The 20,353-nt window shown below is 35.8% G+C and overlaps 1 protein-coding gene across 1 annotated transcript in view; it reads right to left on the minus strand.

Annotated features, from left to right (window-relative positions):
• The window catches only part of SLC7A11 (solute carrier family 7 member 11), a gene marked incomplete at its 5' end in the record, with an annotated part of 70,556 nt that extends 55,313 nt beyond the window's left edge, over window positions 1–15,243 (minus strand). The window contains 3 exon segments of the mRNA NM_001132262.1: window positions 5,212–5,327; window positions 9,275–9,401; window positions 14,676–15,243. Coding sequence (NP_001125734.1) covers window positions 5,212–5,327; window positions 9,275–9,401; window positions 14,676–14,952 — 520 coding nt within the window.
• Between the last annotated feature and the right edge of the window lie 5,110 nt (window positions 15,244–20,353).

Here is a 20,353-nt window from a genome sequence, read left to right on the forward strand (position 1 = left end):
ATGCTAAGGACTGAAGCTGTGATTTAAGGACTGGCAAGTATTTCTTTCTGCACTATGTAATTCAAGTCCGTCTTTGGGTTTTGGAGAGTGAGATTACAGAGTCTAGATATACTGGGTTTTCTCCCAGGTTCAGGTTCTTCTTGGCTTCTGAATGCTGAGTACTTTGTTCTTAACTGATAAAATATATGGATACTGTGTATGTATGTTACATGTTGAGATAAAGTGGGTTGCTTCACTACTGTTTTGTAATGGCTGCCTGGATTCCTTTTATCTTTTTATTAGCATTCGTCTCCTGGATGCATTAATTTTAGAGAAGACACGTAGCAACAAACACTTTAAAAAGCAGAGTGACAGTTTGTATCTAGGATCTCACTATTGGGAATAAAAATGTTAAGTGATATATAAATACAAACTTATTTTATGGCAGACATTGTACAAAGACTTTACATGAATAATGTTATTTAATCCTCATATCTCTATGACATAGTCATTTTATTGGCTTTATTTTTCAGATGAGCAGCTGAGACTCGAGATATTGTTTAACTTGCCTATGTTTGCATAGGTAGTAACAGTGAAGATGGGTCTGGAGCCCAGGTAATCTAACTCTGGAGCCCACACTTTTACCATTAGTTCCCAGATAACAATGAGAAAGTAGTTCAAAAGACATACATGATCCCCTTAGTGTACCTAGTTCTTTTAAACTCGCGATGGCTCTTTCTCTCTGCAAAAGTTCATATTTATGTTAGCTGGGATTTCAGGACCCTTTGTTTCCACATTTTACATATCATCCTCCTAAAGTATATGATAGTCATTCTGCAGTACTTGTATATTTTAATACTACGTATATTTACCTAAGAATTGGTTGTGTTGGTACGTTACTTATGGTAGAAAAGAAGTAGGTATAGCCAGATTTCAAAGATTTAAACAGAGCCACTTCATATGCTGTATTTGAAGTATTAACACAGAAATAGTCCTAGATTTTCTTTTATGTAATTTAATGGTGCCAGGAAAATATAGATTTCAAAAAGAATATAAAGTAATACGTTTGTAGAACTGGCTAATTTTTTTCACAATACAATCACAAATGTTATTTTGCTTGTTCCTCCCAATTACTTTCAAAAGTTTGAGAATTAGGATGGGGTTCTTAACTTATCTTTATTTTATATAGATAAAATAAACTGGCAAGGAAATTGACATCCAACAATTGATGGTGTTAGGGATGGATCTGGGACTAGATCTCATATCTTAAGGAGAATATTTTTATTATAATATTCTGACATTCAAGTGTATAATTATATAGGGTCCAATTTCAGGAATACAGAACAGATAAATATTTTAAATATTGAGCATACTTCAATGCTTATTGAATCTATAAAAGCAGTGAAAATTCATGAACTTCTACAGAAGGTGAAAAAAGTAATTACAGGCCTGGCGCGGTGGCTCATGCCTGTAATCCTAGCACTTTGCGAGGCCGAGGCGGGCGGATCACGAGGTCAGGAGATCGAGACCATCCTGGCTAACATGGTGAAACTCCGTCTCTACTAAAAATACAAAAAAATTAGCAGGGCGTGATGGCGGGCGCCTGTAGTCCCAGCTACTCTGGAGGCTGAGGCAGGAGAATGGCGAGAAACCAGGAGGCGGAGCTGGCAGTGAGCCAAGATCACGCCACTGCACTCCAGCCTGGGCGACAGAGCAAGACTCCGTCTCGGAAAAAAAAAAAAAAAAAAAAAAAGAATAAAAGAAAGTAATTAAATATTGGGCTATAAGGGAGCAGCCAAATGTGAATCTATAAGATTTTCCACCTAAACTTCCATGCACCTGACATGTTTACTGGAATGGATGAAATTTGTACAAGCAAAAACGTTTTTATCTTCATTAAATTTGACAGAAATGAAATACAGTACTTAAAAAAATGGAGGTGAATTAGTATTTACTTAACCCCCCACCCTTATCCCATTATCATCTCTCAAATGGTTGGCTAACATTTCACAAAATTTGAAATTCTTTTTTTCTATGATGTGGCAAGACCCTTCAGGTTTGCCCTTTTTCTATGCTTAACTAGAGATTTCAAATGACCACAAACTGTTTCCTTCCCCAGGGATCACAGGGAAGCAATTCATGCAATTAAACTCTATTTTCTGCATCTTCGTAACCTTCCACCCCTAACAGGTAGAAAATCACCTAGACTCACTTTGAAGAAAGCAGGATGTGAGAGACTTGCCCCTAGATAAATTTCTCCTTCTCTATCTCCATCTCCACCCACTGTTGCTCCATTAAAGCTAAATTTTTCTTAGAGACAGTTTGACTTTCCCAATTAGGGCACTGATTTACATTACCTACCACTGAGTCATAAGGATATCCAGTTTGTTTTTTAACTGTTGCTGATTATGAGAACACATTTCTTTCTCCGAATTTCAAGCTTGCAAAAGGAACATCAAAATTTAAAAATGAATGTAATAACTCATGGCAAACATAGAAGGAAATGTCTGGGTTCATCTAAGATTTACTCAGGCTCGTTGTTAACTATTCCGTCACCAATGTCTACTACAGAGGTTTTGTAAATCCCAACATGGTTATCCTTTCCTAGAACTGTTTTAAAGTTTAGTTTGAGCAGTTTTCATTTAATCCTCAGCGATACAAATTTTCCCTTTAAAATGTTTAATTGAATTGGGATAAACAAGAAGAGAGTTATCTAGACTTATAAAAACATAAATATAGCATTATTATTCATATAATTTTAACTCCAAAGTGGGTAAAATTTGTGGATTTATAAATGTTTACATGCAATCTACTTAGTCTTCTGGTTATGGCTTTTAATTAATAACTATTATTGTTAATTTACAGAGCTCTCAAAAATGCCACTCCTGCTCTTCTCTTTTTTAAATATAATAATTGTGATATGATTCTGCCTCAGTCATTCAAGTGACAAGAAAATGGTGAATATAACAATGGCTGTTAGTCCAGTCCCTTAGTGGAACAGTGGACTTACCAAGAACTTTCTATAGGCAAGGCACTCTGTTAAAGTTCTTAAAAATCTGACTTTGATCATGTCTTTTGCGGGAACACGGATGGAGCTAGAGGCCATTATCCTTAGCAAACTAACACAGGAACAGAAAACCAAATACTGCATGTTTTCATGTATAAGTGGGAGCTAAATGATGACAACTCATTAACACAAAGGGGAACAACAGACACTGGGCCTGCTTGAGGGTGTTTGGAAGGAGGGAGAGAATCAGAAAAAAATAGCTTGGGTACCAGGTTTAGTACCTGGGTGATGAGACAATCTGTATACCAAACCCCCATGACACGAGTTTATCTATGTAACAAACTGCACATGTACCCCTGAACTCAAAATAAAAGCTAAAAAAAAAAAAAGAAAAAATAATGAAAAAGAATGTGACCTAAACAAAAAATCTGGCTTAATTTCATCTTCCTTCAGCCATTCAAGATATTAATAGATTATCTTTTCATAGGCATTTTCCTAATAAATAAAACTGGGGCTTAAATAGGTTTAAAAATTAGCACAAGATCACAAAACTAAGAATTGTAACACCAAGTTTCAATTCCAGGTTGTTTCCCTCCAAAGCCTAAACTGTAACCACTATGCTCAAATGGTTCAACCCACAAAAACTTAGACTGCTAGATCTGAACATAATATGAACAAACTCTATTTCATTTTTATCATTTTCCCACTGCCTGGAAATATATTAAAGACACCTAATCCTCCAAGTTTAACAAGTAAACAGACTGTAGACTTTTCTGCTGGAGAAAAAATTCTTAGACTTCTTAGAAAATCGAGTCAACAAATACTTACTGAGCACCAACAACATGGTAGGAGCTAAGTGAGGGGCTGGAAATACAGCAATGAATAGGTCTCTAGTCTCATGGAACTTCAAATGATGTTTTTCCAAAAGTATAAATAGCTACCATTTTTTAATGTGTTCTTAGTAAATTGAATAAAATAATGTCTTTGCTGCAAGTAACATGGATGGAACTGGAAGTCACTATTTTAAGTGGAATTAAAGAAAAAGAAACTCAAATACCATAGGTTCTCACTTATAAGAGAGAGCTAAATAATGTATACACATAGACGTAGAGTGTGAAATAATAGACATCGGAGACTCAGAGAGATGAGAGGGCAGGAGGAGGATAAGGGATGAAAATTACTTAATATCTATGATGTACACTATTTGGGTGATGGTTACACTAAAAGCCCAGACTCCACCACTACACAGTATATCCACGTAACACAACTGCATTGTACCCCCTAAATCTATTTTTTAAATTTTAATTAAAAATAAATAAATGAATTACAGGCAATAAGTAAATTACAGGCAATACCCCAGGCATTGTCCCATTGAAACACCTTAGCCATACAAACTAAAAATTCTTCCATGATTATGCAGTTCAGTTATTCCCATGTAACTTTCTCTTTATGAGTAGCTTAAACTCGGTTAAATGTGATCATATTGATTCTTAAGACAGTGATTCAAATGGCACCTAGAATTAAGTTATCCTTTCCCATATTTAAGTATTTGGTACCTGGCATCTTTTGGGGAATTAGAGTCATATATGGCTTCACATCACTCATGCAATTTTGTACATGTTCTTCTTTTTGTTTCTTTTTTTAATCAATGAATATTTGTGCCCATTGATAAAAGATGAACAACTTCTTAATTTGGAGACCATAAAGAAATCTAGTTAGAAAATACTACTAATAATCAATCTCAAAAGAAAACTCTTTTCATGACCAACAACAGGCAGCTGACATTATAACACTGGGAGTGACAGCTGCTAACACTGCAAAATGTATAAACACAACTTACACACCCACTACATAAAGGTAACTCCATGATTACACATGAGATATAATTCAATATATAGCTAATTTCCAATTCAAATAATCTCTAAAATAATTGGGGTTTTCTCTTTAAAAGTCTTGTTCATGTATAATAGACTTAATATTTTACTAGTAAGGTGATTTTTACCATTTAAAAAGATTAGCCATCATATCTATTGACCAAATACAAAACTGGCATGGAATACAATATTGGATCCCACTCCAAATCCTTCCAGTAGAAATTTGGAACTGTAAGCAAAAAGAACATGATTTGAGAGGCAATTCCGCAATGCAAAAAGTCTAAAGACACTTTGTCTTCAATCATTTTTGTGTTGTTTTTCCTTTTTCACATATATAGCTATAATACTCACTTATGCCCACAGCTGTAATGAGCTTGATCGCAAGTTCAGGGATTTCACATTGAATAAAAAATGGTTCCAGAATGTAGCGTCCAAATGCCAGGGATATCACAGCAGTAGCTGCAGGGCTAAAAAAAATGTATATATTTAGGTTAACCACAGGGGAAAAAATAGCATTTTCATTAATTTTTTCTACCTTGAGTGTATTTAGCATATGGAACATGTTAAATATCAAAGTCCATAGTTTTCAGAATTCCGTACTTGATTAGGTTGCCATAGACATTCCAAATGAGATACTTCCTGTAACATTGGTGGCTAGATTTTAAACTTCACATATTCTTGGGAACAAGGGTAAGTACCATCAACTTTTCCCCTGCTCTCCCATATTTGACTTTTCCTTAAAAATCTGGTTTATTACACGAGATCTTAACAGAGCTAGGCTTACAGGAAGCCATCTTCTTTCTCAAAAAGTCAGTAAGTAAACTTCAGCCATATTATGAATTAGTTAATGCTGTACAGATCTAATGTGTCAGGGCATAGTCAAAAGAATGAACACAACACTCAACCTAAAAAATTACTATTAAGTGTTCCCTGCAAATACATGCCTAAGTACTTGACATTGTTTTACTCTTATTTTTTCTGTACAGACAAAAACTCAAAGTCAAGTGATTATTCTTAATCCTATAGTAACATTCAGATATAAAATATAAATTTAAAAATAATAGATTTATTATAATCTTATACAATTAAGGAAATATAAATGAGACAAGAATACAAAATAAATTCAGGTATATAGAAATATAGGTAATACATCTTTCTATTTTAATTCTTCACATATTTTTATGAGAAAATTGCACAGACCTTTTCATTTTAGATGTATGTATATATGAATGCATATTTTTTCCATAAACATGCAAGTCTATGCAATTATCTAATTTCTTTTTTTTTTTTAATGGAGTCTCACTCTGTCCCCCAGGCTGGAGTGTAGTGGCACGATCTCAGCTCACTGCAACCTCTGCCTTCCGTGTTCAAGCAATTCTCCTGCCTCAGCCTCCTGAGTAGCTGGGATTACAGGTGCATGCCACCATGCCTGGCTAATTTTTTGTATTTTTAGTAGAGACGGGGTCTCACCATATTGGTCAGGCTGGTCTCGAACTCCTGACCTGATGATCCACCTGCCTCGGCCTCCCAAAGTGCTGGGATTACAGGCGTGAGCCACCGTGCCCAGCGGCAATTATCTAATTTCTTATGCCAAACTTCCTTTTTAGCTTCTCTTTCTTCTCGTGGTTACCCAACATTCATGCCTGATCCACAGATTATCAGAAAACCAACCACCGTTACATGTTCCCAACTTTGGCCGGCTGATACTGGAGAGCGGCATGAGGTTTTTCATTTTCTTCTTTTCCTAGACACCCTCCCATCTTCCCCAAGCAAAACTGTTTATCCTACTCTCCATCATTTATACAATTTTTGATGTATAATTTAAAATCTGATCATGTCATTTTAGAGCTTTCAAAATATGTTCAGGATACGCAAAAAGCCTTCACATTGCATTCAAGGCTCCATCTGGTCTAAGCTCTCCCTACTTCTTCAGTTAGCTTCCTCCCACTAGAAGGATATGAATCTTCTCTGCCTGCAGCCTCTGCAACTCATTGACTATGTTTTATACTTCAGATCTTGGTTCAATTTTCCTTTCCCAGGGAAAGCTTCTCCAACCTCTGACTGGGCCAGATCTCTTGGAGTATATTCATACTGAAGCCCTTGGCCTGTCTTCCACAGTGCTTATCACAGTAGCAATTTTATATTTACCTATGTGATTTCTCGATTGATAATGATTTCCTCCCACTTAACTCTGAGTTCTAAGGGTACAAAATCATATCTATCTTAATCACAATTTTATCTCCAGTGTTTAGTACAGTGTCTATCATATAGCGGAAACCCAATATATATTGAATATATAGTGAACACGCAAATTCGGTTTAATGACCCCTGCTGTGTACAGATAGATAATATTTCTCTCCTTGAAATCTGTGTTTTACAGATGATTTCTGGCAATACTAACTTAATCTAAAGGTATAATTTTAATGGGAAGTACTTAGGAACTATGGGTATTAGTAAAAGAAGAGAAATGTTTACATACTTAGATATTTTGTCCCTCCTCATGTCATTTGTTATTCTGCCTATTTAAAAGGCCAACTCAGCAATATGAGTATGTTATGACAAAGAGATATATGGACATATTTTAAAAGCTTCTAGAATACAAAGGTACTTTCCTCTGTCAACAGACACACACACACAGAGAAAAGTAGTTTTTTTTTTTTTTTTAATTAAAGTAACATTTGATTATCAGCTACCTGGGAGCAGAAATTGTAGCTGATTTCATTTTGGATCTCTTTTTATTGCCATTTACCATTCAGTAGCAGTTTGTGGAGTAAATAAATTAATATATGAATATTTTATCTGTGCTACTGTAAGATATAAGCTATATTTATATGGAATGATCATGTTCATCATAATGCCAAGCAATGAGCCAAAGTTATACAACTAATACATGGCTGAAGACGGAGTCAAGTCCAACTGTATTAAGCTCCAAAGCCCACCAGCCTGACAGGCCAGAAGTCTAAATAAGTAGTACATGCATTTGAATGCTGAGTATGTTGTACACAACATATTATAACTTTAAACTTTCAATTACTTATTCAAAAATAATTTAATATACGCCAAAAAAAGGGCACTGACCTAAGTAGTATGCGGGTTACAAAAAGATCTTATCTTTATATGCTTGAAATGTTGGCAGTTTTAAAAGGGAAACAAAATATAGACACCTAAAATATTAAGGAAGAATAGAAGGTATCATGTTCAATGCCAAATGTGAAGCAGAGATAGCATTTTCAGAAGAATTTAGAGATGAAAGAAATAACATAAATTAAAATAAACAGGAAATTAATTGTGGGAAAGAAAGGATTTAAGATGACCTTTGAAGAGCAGATAAGATTGAGATAACCAAAAGGAACAGAAAGTACATTCTCGATACAGGAATTTCAGGAAAGGAAAAAAATACTTATTATTATTTCATTATAACAATTTTAAATAATGCAGAGTTGTTTAAAATGAAAAAGACTTCATGAAGCATATACTGCTTTGAAGATCTTTTTTTTGTTAAAAAAAAGACTTATAACACTGTAAAACTCATGATTAGTGTTGTCAATACTTACTAGCACTGTATTTGGCACTTAGCCATAAAAGCTCACACGAACTCTCAATCACATATGTTTGATAAGTTTGATAAGAGCAAGTTTCCCTAGTAATATCCATTAAATTCTGTAATCAGAATGTGCACATCACATTTTATTGAAGTAGTTAGCCTTAAGGAACTGTGATACTCTGAAATGCTCATATGACATCATAAGCTTCCCACAAAGTTGAAGGAAAGTTGCTATTCAGAGTGACTTAGCACTATTCAGTGTGATTTTAAACCAAGACAAGCAGGAATGTAAACACATTGTTACAATGATAAAATCAAAAAAGACTTTTGGAACTGTAGTTCCTGATTTGTTTAATATAAGGAAATGAGTCATTTGACTCTGTCATGCAAACTCTATTTTTTATGAAGTATAAGACTTGGTGACCAACTAAGTTGTTAGGCACAGAAGTGTCTTCATCACAATGACTAAGTAAAGTTAAATGCCTTAATGATATAATCTACAATAAGAGAAAACTTCAATATTTAATTTTGTCTAGTTGGTCAAAAGGTATCCAGGTGAATTTTCATGTTCATATTCTTTCAAGAAAGCATCTTTCTCCTAGAAGTGTCAAAGAGAATAGCTGAGGGTTAAAGAAAGGTAGATACTTTTAAAAGTTTGGCATTGCTGGTGAACTGCTTGTCAGTGATAAAATTGCATTAAAAATATCTTAATTCAGAAAGGTATTTTATCACAGGCTTTATATCCTGAGGTAGACATGTTTATCATGTAGTCACATGACATGCATATGTCTAACCAGTTAAAAATAATCAAGGTGATTCATAAGAATGAATTGGTTTATTTTTTCTTAATTCTTTCTACTATGCTCTTACCGTATTATGAGGAGTTCCACCCAGACTCGTACAAAAGCTGGTAATGGACCAAAGACTTCCAAAATATATGTGTAATGACCTCCAGATTTCTTTATAGTTGTTCCCAATTCAGCATAAGACAAGGCTCCTGTGAAATATTTGTCACAATATTAATACATTTTCAAGACACCCAGCATTAGAATAGATACAATAATGTTTATATGTTGCCCAAGATGTAACTACCTCCTTTGGTCTGAATGGCATCCTTACTCAAGACAAATAACCATCATCTAATTGCTAAGACCCACCAAGTTCCTTTTCTAACATCCTCACAGTTGAGATTTAGTTTATTCTATTTGAACACTATAATTTTACTTGAAATGACAAAGATACATGTCTACAATATCATGTGTTCCAGAATTTTGAGCTGAACACCTGGAAATAGGGGAAAAAGAGGAGAGAGATGTCAATAATATTGACCTATTTTTTAGAAGAACACAATCTCACACCAAGACAAGGCATTAGTCCAAATGTCTGAGTTAGCTTTTAAGTTTTTTGAGTTATTTTTTGAGAACCCTTTTAATAAATTATGTTTCTGTGGAAAATCAAAATGAACAAGCTGTATCCACTCTTTAGAAAACCATGGACTCTATGCCTTGCAAGATTTCTTTTTTTTTTTTTTTTTTGAGATGGAGTCTCACTCTGTCACCCAAGCTGGAGTGCAGTGGTGCGATCTCGGCTCACTGCAAGCTCTGCCTCCTGGGTTCACACCATTCTCCTGCCTCAGCCTCCTGAGTAGCTGGGACTACAGGCGCCCGCCACCACGCCTCGCTAATTTTTTTTGTATTTTTAGTAGAGACGGGGTTTCACGGTGTTAGCCAGGATGGTCTCGATCTCCTGACCTCGTGATCTGCCTGCCTCGGCCTCCCAAAGTGCTGGGATTACAGGCATGAGCCACTGCGCTCGGCCAAGATTTCATTTAATTTGTAGGATATATTTTGTCAACAAAATGAATTCTGACTCAGTCTGTTTCTATAAAAGGCTATCTTGGATGTTTTTTGAAGTGTACACTCTGGGTGTTCTTTTTTTGAGACGGAGTTTTTGGTCACCCAGGCTGGAGTGCAATGACACTGTCAGCTCATTGCAACCTCTGCCTCCTAGGTTCAAGCAATTCTCCTGCCTCAGGGTCCCGAATAGCTGAGATTACAGGTGGCTGCCACCACATCCGGCTAATTTCGTATTTCGTATTTTTAGTAGAGACGGGGTTTCACCATGTTGGCCAAGCTGGTCTTGAACTCCTGACCTCAGAAGATCCATCCACCTCGGCCTCCCGAAGTGCTGGGATTACAGGTGTGAGCCACTGCGCCCGGCCAGAATATACTTTTTTTTTTTTTTTTTGAGATGGAGTCTCACTCTGTCCCCCAGGCTGGAGTGCAGTGGCACGATCTCTGCTCACTGCAACCTCTGCCTCCAGGGTTCAAGTGATTCTCCTGCCTCAGCCTCCCAAGTAATTGGGATTAGAGGTGCCTGCCAGCACGCCCAGCTAATTTTTTGTATTTTTAGTAGAGACAGGGTTTCTCCATGTTGGTCGGGCTGATCTCGAACACCCGACCTCAGGTGATCTGCTCGCCTTGGCCTCCCAAAGTGTTGGGATTACAGGCGTGAGCCACTGCGCCCGGCCCAGAATATACTTTTTAAAATGAGGTGCTATAATTTATATTTGTGAACTTTAGATCAAATTAACTATAAGCTACATTTTTAACATTTAACGATACAATTCACATAAAATTGGACAAATATGCAACTCTCCAAAACCTCAGTTTCACTCTCTGTGAAATGGAGATCTCAGTTTCTACCTCATAAAGGAGTTGTGTGTATAAATGTGGCAGTGGGTACCTAGGACAGTACATGGCCTGACACATGGCAAGCACCACATGAAATATAGCTATACTTATTAATTTGAGTAACTAACAAGAAAATAAAAAAAAAATCCTGTCATTATGTGAAAAGTTCTATCTGTACTGCCAAGTGCTCAAATGTAAGAACATAATTTTTTTCCAATCTACTTCTGAGAATAAAAGTGTAGAAAAGTACTACTGATTAGTAATAATTTAGACAGAACTGTCCAATATAAATATAATTTGGATATTCAGTGAAATCTTAGTGTCACATATTTTATATCTGATTTCTAAACTTATCATGACATCAAAGTCACCTAGGAATAATTTTTTTTTTTTTTAATTTTTGAGATAGGGTATCACTCTGGCACTTAGGCTGGAGTGCAGTGGCACAATCTCACCTCACGGCAGCCTCCACCTCCTGAGCTCAAGTGATCCTTCCACGTCAGCCTCCCAAGTAGCTGGGACCACAGGTACACACCACCATGCCCAGCTAAATTTTTGTGTATTTTTTGTAGAGACAGGGTTTCGCCATGTTGCCCAGGCTGGTCTGGAACTCCTGGGCTCAAGGGGTCTGTCTGCCTCAGCCTCCCAATGTGCTGAGATTATAGGCATGAGCCACCGTGCTCAGTCTGGGAATAATTTTTAATTCGAAAACACTCAAATGAAAAATAGTCTCTAATCAAGACAGTATAGATTGTCCACAAGAGAAATTCAAGAATCTCTATCATTTTAAAATTTGCACAAATAATTCTAAAGTAACTAGTCTGCAGACTAATATTTGGGGAACACTGGTGTATTTCATCTACCTATAACTAATTTTAACTAGTTGCAACTCACTCTCCATGGGGAAACATACCACTCGCCATGTTGGTAGGCTGTCCAGAAAAGGATCCAATATAAAATGTTATTTGAAAGAGTCTTAAGTACCTCAGAATTTATTGTCAGAGAATCAATACCTAGACCTCTGTATGCTTTACTGAAACTCCAGGATGGTTGCCCTAGGTTTAAACTGAGTTCTGGGGGAATGATTTTCATTTAAAGGTCTCAAGCTTCATAACCATTTTGCCCAGATGAAAAAAGTTCAAAACAAGATGTAAAAATCCATGTATTGACCCTTCACTTAAAAAAAAGTATATATATGTATTAAACCAAATGTACAGATTCTTTACAGTTGGTCCCAGAGTTCTAGAGTCTTTTTAAAAAGAAGGATTATTTTTTCTTCACATTTTGCTTTGCTTGCTGTTAGAGAGGCACTCCTGTCCAAAAGCTTCTGGTAACTTAAGTGACAAATGCAATGCAAATAAAGATAAGTAGATTAATACAAGAGCACACTCCCTGCAATTACTAATCAAAGAATACCAACTCAAGTGTAATGTTAGCTAGTCTCCTTAGCTGTTTCTTTTTATTTTTTTTTGAGCTTTTGCTTAAGATGATATGTAATACTTATGCATAAGCATATTTTCATAGTGCAAGTCAACATCACTTTAACTAGTTCAATACTCATACTGATCTATTTTATTACATCTGAATAACCTTTTATTATGTGCAAAAATTGAATCACATAGTGGAAGCTGCATGCACATAAGTATGCAAAGTCCAGTAAACTGGTTGTGGTTTTTCTGATTAGATATTAATTTATTCTGAATATATAAAGTGCTGTAGGAAGATTTAAAGGCTAAGGGTGCACAAAATCATTTAAGATGATCAACAATTAGGTTTCTCTTTATCTATAAGTGCATATACCAGAGCTATTTTAATATTAATAGTGGCTAAGGGCACTATTAGAGTTTTTCATAACGATATTACTCCAAATTATTTTATAAAGTTGGGAAGTAATACTGGGAAATAATGATACACAATTGTTACTGAATATTTAATAAAGCACAAGTTAGTTATAAATAATACCACAAACTCTCTCTAAAAACCCCAAATAATTCCTCTATAAATCTTTCTATACTATGACCTTGTTTTAACAAGTTTTATTTAAAATAACTTCTTCCTAAAAATGGAATTTGAGGACCGGGCACGGTGGCTCATGTCTGTAATCCCAGAACTTTGGGAGACTGAGGTGGATCACGAGGTCAGGAGATCGAGACCATCCTGGCTAACACGGTGAAACCCCATCTCTACTAAAAATACAAAAAATAAGCCAAACGTGGTGGCACACACCTGTAGTCCCAGCTACTCGGGAAGCTTAGGCAGGAGAATTGCTTGAACCCGGGAGGCAGAGGTTGCAGTGAGCTGAGATCACACCACTGCACTCCAGCCTGGGCAACAGAGCGAGACTCTGTCTCAAAAAAAAAAAAAAAATGGAATTTGGGGTCTCTAGATGAGTGTCAAACCAATGATTTAAAACATCACAAGGCCTGAGTAGAAAGAATGAATGGATTGGTACACATGGGAACAGGAGTTAGTACTTGTTAATTAGTCCTAGAGTTAGTGTTAGTACTTGTTAGTTCGTGTTAGTCCTAGAGTTAAGACAAAGAGCAACTTTAAAGTACAGAATCTTTCCCAAGAAGAGTAAATAAATCCTCATAGCATAAATCAAATTTAATGTTTGACAGTTCACCAGTTTTTATCATCTTTACAACAAACTCAGGTAGCTCTCTAGTAATTTGCCTATTTCATACGGGGGTATTTATTTACCTCTTTACTATTAATTCTCAAATCAATAGAAGAGACATAAATTTTGAAGAAAAATTCATAATTATACTTCTGCCAGTTCCCTTCAGATTAATTTAGTGAACAGGTGGACAAATTCTCTGTGTCCCTGGAGAACAAGTGAAATATAATGAAAAAAACAGATCTGGGCAAGCACAGAAAACTAACACCCAACTGAAGTTTTAAAACTTATATTGCAAAAGTATATGGGTATTGAGAAGAGATAAAAGGTTGAAAAGTAATTTGAAATATGCTCAGGCCATTGCAATATACCCCATTATGATAGGGATCGAGTTATGCGCCATCATACATCTCTCCAATGTCAAAGACTTTTGAAAGGATATTAAGAGGTGACAAGCACATGAACTTAAAAAATATTTTTATAAAGACTGCCACCCATTTGTTTGGCTAATGAAAAGTCAGTAAGACTTCTGTTGAACACTCCGTTCTATGTCTAAATAGGCCATGCCAGGTTCCACTTCACAGGTGTCTCATTCAGCATGCCAGCTGCCAGAATGCCCAAGCTAAGTGTACAACTGCCCGGCACAGAAAGTGTACATGTTTTTTACTGGGTCATGAAAGTTAGCCTTTGCTCTCATCACCACAGAGAAAAGTCAGAAAACAGCCTGTCTTAGTCAGGAAAAGAAAGTACAGCCTGTAGGAAGCAATTTGAGGGTGTTCCAGATCACACCAACAGTGGATGCTGCGTCTGGGTAGTTCACGTACCTGAACAAAAATTTTAAAAATTTGGTGTGGCCTTTGCCATCCATTCACTCCTCAAAAACTACAATTTGCTTTCCCAGAAAGCAAGCTTTCCAGCCCCACAGCCACGCCCCCCCAAAAGAAAAAGTCGCACTCACCAAATAGTGACAGGACCCCACACACCGTCCAGATGGTCAGAGACATGCCCACGCTGCCTGTGTTCTGGAGCACGCCCTTAGGAGAGATGAAGATTCCTGCTCCAATGATGGTACCAATGATAATGGAGACTCCCCTCAGTAAAGTGACTTTCCTCTTCAGCTGCACTTTCTCCTGCCCAGGTGGCTCCTTGTTGCCCAGGGAAGGCAGCCTCCCGTTAACATTTCCCTGCAGGTAACCTCCTTTGGAGATGGTGGACACAACAGGCTTTCTGACCATAGTAGGGACACACGGGGGAAAAATAAAACAGAGTGAAAGAAAACAAAACTTTCAACTTTGGTGTCTCTTGGTGTTACTGATCGATGTCTTCCTCTTTGCTTTCTTTGCTTTCAGACTGTCTCTCTCAGCGCTATAGTGTTCACAGGTAAAAACTCAAAGGTGTGCTTTTTCCTTCACAGCGATCTAATTACTACTCAGAAACACCTGTGTATGCATCGTGCTCTCAATTCTCCACCTCCTCGTTCCACCACTGCTGCTGCTGCTGCTGCTGCCGCCCTATCATTACAAACCAGCTCAGCTTCCTCATGGGCTTGTATTTAAGCGCCTGCCTGTCACACCAACTTACTACAGCTAAATGATGATGCAAATTCTCCAGGTTTGCATCAGCCACATGAGAAGGCTCCAGCATTACTCAGCTCTTTACAAAAAAAAAAAAAAAAAAAAAAAAAAAAAACAGGAGGAGCTTGTTGCTCAACTGACCTAAGCTTTTTAGAGAACAAAGCACACACTTTAAAGAGATTTTAGCCAATCCAGAAGTAGTAAATTCGGAACAGACCTTCCCAGAGATTTAAAGCAACTCGTAGTGAGCAACAAAAGCTGTTCAAACAAAATGAAACAGGAAATGGTTACTTCATTTTAAGGAGTTTCTTTTTCTTTAATGCATGTATAAAAACATTTTACACGCGACTGTTTTGTGAGTAGAATGTATCCTAAAGCTACATTGTTTATAACAACACAGTTTGAATTTCATAATTTGTGTAATGCTTATTTTTATTTTTTTATTTTGAGTTTTTTAATAAGGCAATACAGTCAAATCCAATATTTACAAAATTAAAAAGATTCTACACTTTATACTGCTGTCACATACGTACAACTATAAGCCTTCCTCAACATTAAAAGATAAAATTATTTCTTACTACTCATAATAAACCAGCATTTTAAATCACCATCTGAGTGTGACAAATATAAAATTCACCATGACTCCAGAAAATAGTCATTTTCTGATTCTCATTAGCACTAGGTGATTTTTTTGAACTATGTAAAAGATACACATTCTTCATTGTCATGTTGTTCCTTTGAATTACCAAAAAAAATTTCTAAGTTCAAAATTACACAATTACGATTACATAAAAAATGCATATAGCAAAAGCCCGTAAAGGAAAACAGAATAGTAGTTATAGAAAGTAATGATATTATGTATGACTTTTTTCCACATTATATGAACTATTGTTATATTATGATTATAAATTTAAAATGCATTAAAAATGTAAGCTAAATTAAAATATTTACTTTGCAATAGTCAAAAAGGCAAAACATTTTTAAACCCTTCTAACTTTCTCAACCAAGTGTCAAGAAAAAACAAATATGAAAAGAAAAGAAATCCTAGATATCATTTTTGGCTATAGTTACATGTGGTTTTGGATTCAGTGAGAAGAATTGAATGTTATCATTACCCTGAAGCTACCTTTATACGCACCATTAAATAAGCTTCTGAACCTCTGAACAAAAACCACAAACAAAAAGCCTGTGTGCGAGAGGTTGGCAGGGAAAGAAGGGAGTCAAGTATGGTGAGGATGATCAAAGAAAGAAATGAGAAATCGCCATTAGGAAAGTAGCATGGAAAAGGTCAGAACCATTTTCTGTTATGTTGACACCTGAGAAAATGACACCACCTCAATGCTTTGCCACCCAAATAATTGAGGCTACATTTTCTCCTTTTTAAATTATCTATCTAAATTCTATATAATTGGTTTCGGCTACACCAAGTTAACGTTTTTATAAAGCCAAAATAAATACTTTTTCTCAGTTGTTATGTCTTTCAAAAAACAAAAATGGATCATTTTCCTCATGCACTCTTGCTAAAACTCCCAAAGAAGGACGCTAAATAGAGATTCTTTTCTTTCCAATTCTCTTCCTCCTCCTACATCTCCTTTCACTCACACAATTTTCCTGATTAATGTACCTAAGGGGGAGCAGCTTTTGTTTCCCAATAAGAGAAACATATTAGCTCTGAAGAAATATGAGGTAAAAGTAGGACACTAGGAATCTCAGGGAACAGTAACTTTCTCTAATTAACACAGTGTCACACTTTAATTTTAAATTTTGTTATAAATAACTGAACTCATAAGTTGAGCCAAAGACCCCACTCAGATAGGAAACTGAATGAATTACAAAGGACAATTATTCTTTCAATATTAAATAACATTTTCCTCCTCACAGTATTTTTTTTAAATTGCAAAGAAAAATGGCTGATGTTAGACTAAAAACCAAAAGGATTGTACTTTCATGTAAGATAGAGGCCACCACTCAGAATGTTTGCAAAGCTGCACATTGCTACTAAGGGCACCAGTGTACCTCTTCTAAGCTCCCCAAAATCTGTAGAAAATGCAGTTTATAAAGAAAATGTTGAATTGCCTTGAACTCTTAACATTGCCAGTTTTAAGCTTGTAAACTAAGAGTTTGGATGGTCCTCAAATACTTGTGCATCATAAAAATGTGTTCAAACCAAATGAATACATATTTTTGATCCTGTATTAGGCCTTATTTTAAGCATAGCTGTCAAATTATGAGACTATCCTAGTGCTATTCGCAAATACTTATTTACTGCTTATTGTGCACAAGAAATAGTCCTAGCTTCCTCACAGCATCTCATAATAGAAACAGAAATAATGTATAGTGGTAGTTACCATTTTCTAGTAACAATTTCTGTCCCATGGTTATAAATACAGGCATATAATCTAGGCCTGGCCAAAAATAATTCATTGCTCTGGCTGCAGAGTATTGGAATATTACCTGAGCTGGGATATTTCTAAACAGAATTAGAATTAGCTTTTTTCATCTGTTGTTGGAGATTGTAAAGATGTGACCTGAGAACAACTGGTGGCCATGTTCCCTGACGTGTTGCAAATATCCTCATGGAATAAGAGAGAATATGCAGAAATTAGAGATATTCAGAAAGTCCTAGTACTATCATGCCCTATCTTAGTTCCTAAGGGACCCAGATTGGCTCGGGATCCTGAAGATCTTCATTTGCTTCTGTAAGCTACCTAGTTTCCTTGCTAGCTATGCTACCTAATAACACACACAAAAGTCAATTGCACGTGGATCATGGAGCTAAATTTGAATGGCGCATCATGAATGCTTCTAGAAATGGGTCACCCGATATGATAGTAACTAGTCACATGTGGTTATCAGCCCTTGAAATCTGACTAGAACTTGAAGTCTTAAAGAAAAATAACAAAAAAAGTTATTAATAATTTGTATTATTCATATTAGTTTAACCTATTTTATTTTTTATTATGGCTACTAAAAATTAAAATCATATCTGTGGTTCAAAGTTGTGGCTTACATTATAATTCTAATGGACATTGCTGATCTAGAGGAAAATGCAGAATATATTACTAAACTTTGTGTAATCAGGGATTTCTTAAAAGGGACACACAAAGCCCTAATATAAAAAAGAGAAAAATACAGTGTAATACATTAAAATTAAGATTTTGAGTTTATCGAAATATATTATTTGATTATAAAAGTGAATCTTAAAATGGGACAAAATATTTGCAATTTTCAAAGGTCTCATATCCAGAATAAATAATGTTTGTATAAGTCAATAGGAAAATGACAATAAAATGGCCAATAAAAAATGGCCAAGAAATTTAAACCGATGCTCAATAAAATAGTCAATTCATTTGTGAAAAACTGCTCAACAGTATTAGTTATTGGGGCAATTAAAACCGAAACCACAATAAGCCATCAATTCCCACTGAGAGTGGCTCACATGAGACAGACTGGCAATACCAGGAGTACTGACAGCATGGAGCAACCAGAATTCTTACACTGCTGGTGGGGGGACACAAATTGGTGCATCCATTATGGAAAGCTGTTTGGTGGTATCTTTTAAAGTTAAACAGACACATACCCTTTGAACAAAAAAACCCCACTCCTGGGAATATGCCCAATAAAAATGCAGGGCATCTATATGCCAAAAAGCATGGATGAGAACATTCCTAGTACTTTTATTCATTTGAAAATAACCCAAATGTCCATTAACAGTACAACGGATATATGTATCATTGTATTATTCAGTGAAATACTGCAATGCAATAAAAAAAGGACAAACAATAGTGATATAAAAAAACAATATGGATGACTCTCACATAATGTTAGAAGATAGAAGAAAAAAGCATATACTGTATGGTTCAATTTATATAAAGTTTAAAAACAGGTGAAATGATTCTACAGTCTGAGAACTCTCTGGTTATCTTTGGAGATAAGCATTTCTAGTGATTGCAAGGGGGAACAAAAACAGTTCTAGAGTCCTGGTATTGTACTATTTTATAACCTGGGTAGTAATTATCTGAATATTTTAACTTTCTGACAATTCACTGAGCTTTACATTTATTTTGTTTTATTTTATTATTTTCGTTTTGAAACGCAGTCTTACTCACTCTGTTGCCCAGGCTGGAGTGCAGTGGTATAATCTCGGTTCACTGCAACCTCTGCCTGCCGGGTTCAAGTGATTCTCCTGCCTCAGACTCCCGGGTAGCTGGGATTACAGGCATGCGCCACCATGCCCAGCTAATTTTTGTATTTTTAGTAGAGATGGGATTTTGTCATGTTGGTCAGGCTGGTTTTGAACTCCTGACATCAACTGATCCACCCACCACGGCCTCCCAAAGTGCTGGGATTACAGGCATGAGCCACTGCGCCTGGCCTACATTTGTATTGTTATACCTTTCTGTATTTATGTTATAACTCAATTATTAAAAAAAAGCACATTAGTTGAAAATTTGTGATATTCTTTCAGAAACAGATTGCTCAAGCAGACAAATAAGCAAAACTGTAGAAAATTTGCAGAGCATAATTAATCAACTCAGTACAGTTACTTTATAGAGAATTTCCCATCCACCAAATACAAAATAAAGATTATTTTCAAGCATATATGAAACATTAACAAAAATATCTGTATCGAAGACAATAATGAAACCCCAGTAAGTTCCAAAGAATCAACATTGTGTAACCTATACACTCTTACCATAAACATGCAACAAAATTAGAAATTAATAGTTATAAAACTAATAAAATAAATCTTATATGTCTGGAAATTAAAAATCATACTACCAGCTGGGTGCAGTGACTCATGCCTATAATCCCAGCATGAGGCTGAGGCAGGAGAATCGCTTGAGCCTGGGAGGCAGAGGTTATAGTGAGCTGAGATTGTAACACAGGGGGACTCTGTCTCAAAAAAAAAAAAAAAAAAAAATCATACTACCAACTTATCTTTAAATTAGAAAATAGGCCCTGAGAAAAAATTCACAAAATACTTTAAACTGAATAACAATGAAAACCATATGTTCAAATTTGTTAGAGTAGATTAAGGAAAACTTAAAGCTTCGAGATA

This window comes from Pongo abelii, chromosome 3 (assembly GCF_028885655.2).
Source record: "Pongo abelii isolate AG06213 chromosome 3, NHGRI_mPonAbe1-v2.0_pri, whole genome shotgun sequence".
NCBI lineage: Eukaryota > Metazoa > Chordata > Mammalia > Primates > Hominidae > Pongo > Pongo abelii.